The sequence below is a fragment of the Cyprinodon tularosa genome, unplaced genomic scaffold, assembly GCF_016077235.1.
Source record: "Cyprinodon tularosa strain WSP-4 unplaced genomic scaffold, ASM1607723v1 ctg1179, whole genome shotgun sequence".
In the NCBI taxonomy this organism is placed as follows: domain Eukaryota; kingdom Metazoa; phylum Chordata; class Actinopteri; order Cyprinodontiformes; family Cyprinodontidae; genus Cyprinodon; species Cyprinodon tularosa.
The window spans coordinates 170,001-178,750 of NW_024037980.1; the positions used below are offsets into that span (position 1 = coordinate 170,001).

The 8,750-nt window shown below is 39.5% G+C and overlaps 1 protein-coding gene across 1 annotated transcript in view; it reads right to left on the minus strand.

Moving 5' to 3' along the window:
- The window catches only part of LOC119799281 (RNA/RNP complex-1-interacting phosphatase-like), a 23,391-nt gene extending 16,170 nt beyond the window's left edge, over nt 1–7,221 (minus strand). Inside the window, exons 1-3 of the mRNA XM_038309104.1 lie at nt 6,947–7,221; nt 6,491–6,566; nt 6,288–6,419 (exon numbers count right to left, since the gene is read on the minus strand). Of these exons, the coding sequence (XP_038165032.1) occupies nt 6,288–6,419; nt 6,491–6,566; nt 6,947–6,969 (231 nt within the window). The 5' untranslated portion in view covers nt 6,970–7,221. The remainder of the gene's footprint in view (nt 1–6,287; nt 6,420–6,490; nt 6,567–6,946) is intronic.
- Between the last annotated feature and the right edge of the window lie 1,529 nt (nt 7,222–8,750).

The window sequence follows — 8,750 nt, forward strand, 5'->3', positions numbered from 1 at the left end:
CAACCAGTCAGGCCATTCTCCTCTGACCTCTGGCATCAACAAGGCATTTCCGCCCACAGAACTGCCGCTCACTGGATGTTTTTTTCTTTTTAGGACCATTCTCTGTAAACCCTAGAGATGGTTGTGCGTGAAAATCCCAGTAGATCAGCAGTTTCTGAAATACTCAGACCAGCCCTTCTGGCACCAACAATCATGCCACGTTCAAAGTCACTCAAATCACCTTTCTTCCCCATACTGATGCTCAGTTTGAACTGCAGGAGATTGTCTTGACCATGTCTACATGCCTAAATGCACTGAGTTGCCGCCATGTGATTGGCTGCTTAGAAATTAAGTGTTAACGAGCAGTTGGACAGGTGTACCTAATAAAGTGGCATATATATATATATATATATATATATATATATATATATATATATATATATATATATATATATATATATATATATATATATATATGAGATTATAGACATTAGGGATAAAAGAGAGAATAAATAGAAGACAAAATGAGAAAGAACTAAAAGATTTATTAATACTAAAATCCAGATCCATGGAGACAAGACAGAAGAGAAGGGGAGGAAATCTGAGAGAAACATTAACATACGCATTGATCTGAGTTAAAAATATATTAAGCTGCATAAGTAACCTTGTAAGTGCTTAGAAATATGTTGTTCCCTTAAAGGAAAAGTCCGGTCAGCGTGGAATAGTCAATGGATCATTATTTATACCTATAACTAATACGTTCGTGGTGATTTAATGAATTTAGCGCTAATCAGTAAAAAAATAAAAACAATAATTGTCGTTGCGATCACTGCGTCTGGGAGCAGCCATTTTTGCCCACATATAGTAGCCCCTCCCTCCTGCCATCTTCCAGCAGTGACGTCACGGTGCGGTAAGCCTAGCGCCATTCTCCCCGCTTTCCAAGCTAAATCAATGGGAACTACTAGACACATCTGCAATCAACAACAATTATTGAAGGTTTCCAGAGGACTTCACCATTGAAATTCACCAGAGCTATAGTGAAACTGACAATGCCCACGTGCATGGCAGCTGGATGCTGGAATACATCGGGTAAAAGTGAAAAAAAGAGTTATTCCACCTTTCTGATTCCTGATCCTCCACGGACGGGTTGGTCGTTGGATCGCCAACTTGAAGAGGGAGGATTTGCCATCGAACTTCTGGCCAGAGAAAAAACCCGTAATATGTAGCCAACATTTGGAAGAAGAATGTTTTCAAGATGACTTGGATAATAGCGCGTTGTGACAAACACCAGATACAGCACTGGGACTTGATCAACAGCCGATACCGCACCGTGACAATGTCACAAACCAGTAGGTGGCAGTAGTGTTCTTTGACAAACATGGATGCCTCCAGTAAAGCACATTCACATGGAAATTACTCTGAATTAAAAACACTGATCATTGATTGAACAGGATGAAATCATTTCACATTTAAAGAACTTTCAGAAGTTTGAATTCTGAATATGAGCGACTTTTCCGTTAAGGTTACATTTAAGAGAGAAACAGATCAAGAAAGGACAAAAGGACATTTAGGAAAACAAAAGATGGAAAATGAAGCAGCATATTAATCTGAGGCACTATTAGCACAACATTATAAATCAATCCACATATAAGAGGGATTTGGAGGTTCTGTAAAATGCTTTGTTAGAAATAAGCTGGATGGAAAAGTTTGGGAACTCTGCTGCAGATATTTAACACTGTGTGCAGAATTATCAGGCAAGTTGTATTTTTGAGGATTATTTTTATTATTGGGCCACAGACTTCTTAATATCAAAGTTTCATATTTTTGGAAGTTGATGTGTTTTTCTTTAGATTTTTCCATTTTATGAGGATGTCTGTGTGTTCAGGTAAATATTACTGAGCAGAATTATTAGGCAACATGATAAAAAACAAATATATACCCATCCAATATGTTTATTTTCACCAGGTAAACCAATATAACAACTCAAAATTCAGAATTAAACATTTGCGACATTTAGAAACAAAACAGAAAAACAAATCAGTGACCAATCTAGCCTCCTTTCTCCACCATGACGCTCTAAATCCTTCCATCCATAGATTCTGTCAGAGTCTTGATCTGTTTTTGATCCTCATGGCGTGCAGCAGCCACCACAGCCTCCCAGACACTGTTTTCCCTCTGTTTTCATGAAGGACCGCAGGTTCTCCATGGGGTTCAGATCAGGTGATCAAGGGGACCATGTCATTATTTTTCTCCTGTTAGCCTTTTTCTGGCCGCCACGCTGTGGTGTATTCTGATGCGTGTGACGGAGCATCGTCCTGCAGGAATATCAGGTTTTTCTTGAATGATGGCGACTTCTTCTTGAACCGCTGTTTTAAGAAGGTGTCTTCCAGAAACTGGCAGCAGGTCTGGGAGTTGATCTTGACTCCATCATCAACCTGAAAAGGTCCCACAAGCTCATCTTTGATGATAGCAGCCCATAGCATTACCCCACCTCCACCTTACTGGCGTCTGAGTGGAACTTGCTGCCCTTTACTGATCCAGCCTGGCGCCCATCCATCCATCTGGACCATCTAGACTAGCTCTCATTCCATCAGACCAAAACACCTTGGAGGAATCAGTCTGCAGAGATTTCTTGTTCCAATCTTGACGTTTTTTCTTGTGCGTCTTGTTCAAAGGTGGCCTTTTTTCAGCTTTCCTTACCTTGGCCAGGTCCCTGAGTATTGAGCACCTTGTGCTTCTGGGCACTCCAGACATGTTGCAGCTCTGATATATGGCCAAACTGGTGGCTAATGGCTTCCTGGCAGCTTCACGCTTCATCCTTCTCAATTCATGGGGAGTTATTTTGCGTTTTCCAACACGCTTCTTGCGCCCCTGTTGGCTATTTGCCATGAACCGCTTGATTGAGTGATGATCCCGCTTCAACAGCTTGGCAATTTCCAAACTGCTGCCCCCCTTTGAGAGACATCTGACCATTTTTTACTTTTCAGAATCTGTCAAATCTCTTTTCTGACCCATTCTGCCAAAGGAAAGGAAGTTGCCTAATGATTAAGCACACCTTATGTAGGGTGTTGATGTCATTAGGCCACGCCCCTTCTCATTACAGAGATGCACACCACCTGATTTACTTCTTTGGTAGTTGGCTTTCAAGCCTCTACAGCTTGGAGCAGGACAACATGTATGAAAAGGATGATGTGGTGGAAATACTCATTTGCCTAATAGTTCTGCACACAGATTAAAACACAATTCACAAGCAGAAACAACCAAACAGACCGACTGCTGTTGGTCTAATTCTAATTTCTATAGCCCCATTTTCACTACCCTCTGAAAACCAATCTGTGCAAAGCTCTGGTTCCTTATGACCATTTACACATCACGCTAGCACGGTTGCTTGCTTCCTAGTGGCGATCTACAGTACTGATGCTCTCAAGACGTAAACCAGCAAACCAACATGGCGGCGCCCGTCACATTCAGGAAGTTTGCAGACAGTCAGGTGAAGAAGGCAGCCTTTGGGTAAATTAGTTAACAGAGTCGGCTTTTGGGAAGTGGATGCGACAAACGATGGTCTAATCAGGTCTTCCAGACGCAGGAAATAACGACAGACGAGGTTCATCACACTGCTAAGCAGAATGATCACTGGAAATCTTGTGGCACGATAAGGAAGCATGATTAAATGATTAAGGAGGCTGACTGTAAGGAGATGACGCGGTCTGCTCATGCGCTCTTTGTTATCAGAGAACCGAACTAGAACTGAACCGCACCGAGCCCTACTGATGAACTAGAACCAGTTTAGCGCAGTGTTAATTTTGTTGATGAAGACTATGACGAAAAATACTCGTCAACGAACCTTTTTTACAGACTTAAACTAAATAAAAACTAAATAAAAAGTGAGATATGATGACTAAGACTATTACGAAAATAACTGACACTTTAGTCAACGAATAAAAACGAGACTAAACTATTAGGGAGGAACGAATGGTGATCCTATCAGAATTACATTTTTTGTGGGACAAGTTGGAAAGAAATCGAATCAAAAGTTAGTTGCCAACCGCCATAGAAAGAAATCCAGGTGGCGGTAATGCGCCATAAAGCTGTGCGAAGAAGGAGAAGAAGAAGAGAGCGCGTATGGTTGAAGCATAGAAGCAGCATTTTCGTAGCAGTAGCAGCATTTCAAAAATCAAATGAATAATAGACATGTTACAACAGCTAGCGCGAAAAAGAAGAGTTGATATCTGGGCACACTTCACGTATGACACTAAGGACAACAAGACAGCCTGCAAACCGTGTGGAGCCAAAATATCCGGAAAAAACACCACCGGCATTTGCAGACGACTCATCCAGAGATACATGCGAAGGTAAGCATGCACGCTAAGCATACAAGGTTATTTTTTATTTGATTAACCGCCGTGTTTGCGCTAAACTTTCAGGAAGCAAAGCCACAGTTAATCTTTTTGAAATTCAAAATAAAATACATGTTTTGTATCTGTAACTGTTCAATCTGTGTCTAAATCTAGATAGATACTTTATTGATCCCCAAGGGGAAATTCAAGTCTAATTCAAATCTAGACTGAGACTAAACTAAGACAAACTCTTTTGACATTTAGTCGACAAAAACTAGACTAAGACTAAAAGATTTCAGATGACTAAAATATGACTAAAACTAAATGGTGTGTTATTCAAAAGACTAAGACTAAATCAGAATTTGCTGTCAAAATTAACACTGGTTTAGCGAGGTTCGGTTGTGTCTGGTCGATCTGGTTCAGTTGTGCGTGCAATTTCAGTCACTGTGCTCAGACTGATCTTGGCCATCGCCCGATCTCCCGGGGAAAGTAGTTTTTATTGTCGGTAGAGTACAAATTTCATTTTTGCCCGCCGGGCAGTGCAATGATCGCAAAAAAAATTTATTTATCACTCAAAATTACTTTAAAATCACCGACATTCGATGAAAACGACCCAGAAGCGTTGCTGGCGCCATTTTTGTTGTTTTGTACACATTCTCGCGTGATTTGAAAAAGCCGCGTGATTTTCCACTAGATGGCGTGATTCAGCTCTTGGGGAGAGAATTCTGCAGAGCAGCAGCTGGATGATGAATTTAATCTATACTATAATACACGCTAGATTAAAAATGATCAGTCAGGGATTAGGAAAATAATAATAATAATTTTATGCGCACAGTGTAAATATTTCTATCTTCTGTACAGTGATGCAGGTCATACATTAAAAAATGTTCATTAAATGTTTTTCTCTTAGACATTGGAGAGGTACATTTAAATGTTATAGAGCTAAACATGTTAGATTGGTGAGTAGTAGTAGTGTAAGTTTTTAACCTGTCATGTTTTTTTTTATTTTTAACATTACAATTTATATTTTTCCAAGCACACAACAGTTTAAAGCAAAGTTTAGTTTGAAAAGAATGTGCAGGAAGGATTGAAAAGCATGTTAACACGGTAATGTAGGCTTGAGTTCATTATCTGACGCATGCAGATACACACCAGGAACCTGGAAACTTAAAAAATACTGAATTACAAAAAACATTTAGAAAACAAACATGTTTCATTGATATATATACAAAAATGAATATTAGGAACTATATTTATCAAACATTATACTGGGCAAGTAAAAATTGTTTCTGGGCAAATGAAATGTGAAAGTCACTTGCCCGAAAAATCCTTAATGTAAACCCCTGCTAAAGGGCAGTGGAAATTGGGCTTATGTTTTAGTAATGAGGGAACATTTGACCAGAAGTTTTGGTTTTGGATCCGTTATAGAGTATTTATTACATGACGCCTGTTATACCGTCGTGGTTCTGACTAGTTTGTTTTTTCCCCCTCCATAGAGAAATGTCTGTGTGAATAATGTTAAAGTGAATTAAAAACTTTTCAATTAGTGGGGAAAAAATGCAGTGTAATCAACCAAAACTTCCGCGACCCCCATGCAGTACCTCCGTTGACACCCTAGGGGTCACGGACCCCCTGATGAAGACCGCAATCTAATGGATTTAGGAGCTTCTGGCTGCTGAACATGTTCAATGGACCAGAGCGTTGTTTACAGCAGGTTCTGACCGCATCACATCAAGGTTGGTTCATTTCACTTTACTCACGGAATCAGACAAACAGGAAGTAAAACTTATTCTCTGATGGGAGGGCTGGGTTTCTGCCAAAGTGATGCTTTTGTTCTAGTTAAGGAGGTTGAAGTGGTGATGAAGGATAAATCTGTTTTGCTCTGATCCAGCAGCCACCCTGTGCCTTCCAGGAATGTGGCTCCGCCCACCAACATTCCTCCTGGCATGAGGATCTGGTTGCTGTGTTTACCTGCAGGTTGTAGTAACGTGTGGTGAAAGTCAGATCGATGATCAGCCCCAGCTCCTGGTCGTCCTTCTGCACAGCGTCCAGCAGCTCCCAGGGGCCAAACGCCTCAGAGCAGGGCAGTGTCCTAGTCAAAGCCTGAGCAGGAGCAAACAGAGAGACTTAGTGGTCAAAGCGGAGCGGTTCTGGTCCTGCAGGCTGAGGCTGACCTGTTTCAGAGGCACTTTGAAGGCGATGAAGCGGGTTCCTTTCAGTCTCTTCCCCACGGCGCTGTAGTCCTGCCATCTGTCAGACACAGACACCATCACAGCATCCAGAACCAGACCTGGCTCCACTAGAAGGTCTGGGACTGATTTATTCAATCACACCCAGACTAAATGCTTCATTACAATGTTTACAAAAAGCTAATAAATCAACACTTAAAGCAGACAGAAGCTCAGGTCCAAAATAATCCAAACCTCTGAGCATCTCTGATTTTCCTCTGTTTAAAATAAAGCTTCAGACATTTTGGGAACAGGATCCAGCGAGGGACAATTTCCCCCAAAAGTCTCTGATCAGAAGATTGTTTTTTAAACTTTTTATTATTCTTATTATTTACTTTCATTTCACATCAATCAAACAGCTGAGGATGATGAGGAGCACAGCTCTTCATCCTAAGGTCTCACCTGTCCGGGATCTTCCTGGACATGTCCTCAACTTCAGTAGAATAAAGATAAAAACCATAAACAACTCGGACTGGACCACATGGAGACCCGCAGGAACCCGGTTTCTGCTTCGTTTAGCACGGACTCCTTTCCCTGAAACTCCTCATGTCCTCTGCGTCTCTGCCGGTTTGTCCCGCTGCCGCTTCAGTCAATAATATCTTCCGTCTGTCGCTGCTTTAGAAAACAAAATAAAAACTGAGCAAAGTCGAGAACAACTTCAGGCGCATTTTACTGACGTCACACTGATATTCACACGTCACAGCCATAGACATACGTAGACGTCTCATTGGACGCTGGCTGATGTGCCTAGAGGGCGGCCATCTTGGATCAGACCACAGCTGCTTTCAGAATGAACAGGAGGCTCCTTAGATCTCATTTTAATCACATAAAGTCAAGTCATAGATAATATTACAATAATCTCTGACATTTCACAACCCCTTAAAAGACCAAAACTAATTATAAAATGACCTTTCCGTTAGATTACACAGAGTTATTCAGATTAAAAACGATTTAAACGGAACTAAAACTGGATGATATATATATATATATATATATATATATATATATATATATATATATATATATATATACAAATATATATTATATATAGTTACATTTGTAATATATAGTTACAAATAATATATTAATCTATTACAAGTTTATGATTTACTATTATATATTTATTTAGTATATTATTATTATTCAGTATTTTTAATGATTGGTCTTTGATAATGAGTATTATGATCTATAAAGAAAACAATTTTGTAATGTGATTTACAAAAGAGAGTAAATTATAATTTTTTTTTTTTATCAGTTATATCCAGTGATGTCTAAAGTTCACACATCTGTTACTTCAGTAGAAGTATAGATACTGCAGTTTAAAATCCCTCTGGTAAAAGTTGAAGTACCAACTTGACCTCTTTACTCAAGTAAAAGTGAAAAAGTATGTGCTCCAGAAACTACTTAAAGTATAAAAGTATAAAGTAACCTTTAAACAAACAGCCAGATGCCGCTATATGAATTGAAATTTTAATTTCAATTCATATGGAAGTCAAGTCATAGATAATATTACAATAATCTCTGACATGTCACAACCCCTTAAAAAGCCAGAACTAATTCTAAAATGACCTTTCAGTTAGATTACACAGATGTATTCAGATTAAAAACGATTTAAACTGAACTAAAACTGAACTAAAAAAGGTCGACAACAGACGGAATCCAGGTAACAAGTACAAATACTTCATTACTGTACCTAAGTACACTTTTTAGGAATCTATACTTTACTCTATTACTTATTTTTCTGCCTACTTCTGACTTCTACTCATTACATTTTCACACAAGTATCTGTACTTTCTATTCCTTACATTTTAAAACAAACGTTACTCGTTACTCTTGGTTTAATGTTTCTAAATATTTATTTCCCGTCATGTGCTCCATCCAATGCAGATCATTGGCTCCACCCACATCTAGTGAAAACTAGTGTGATTGGATGGGTCGTATAACGCAAACGCTCATTGGTTAGCTAAAGGAAATCATCAGAAGCCAGCAGGTGTTCTTCAAACTGCTAACGTGAATTGTCTATGCCATGCTACAATGTGGGATTCAGAAAAAGATGTTGAAATGTCTGAAAGGTCGGACACAGGCGAGAGCGTATCGGGAGACGGAGACCAACCAGACCTCCCTCATCCTGGGCCCTATCTCAGAGAATTTATAGAAACAGTCAAAAAATTGAGCTTTCAGTTTCATATAGCGGCATCTGGCTGTT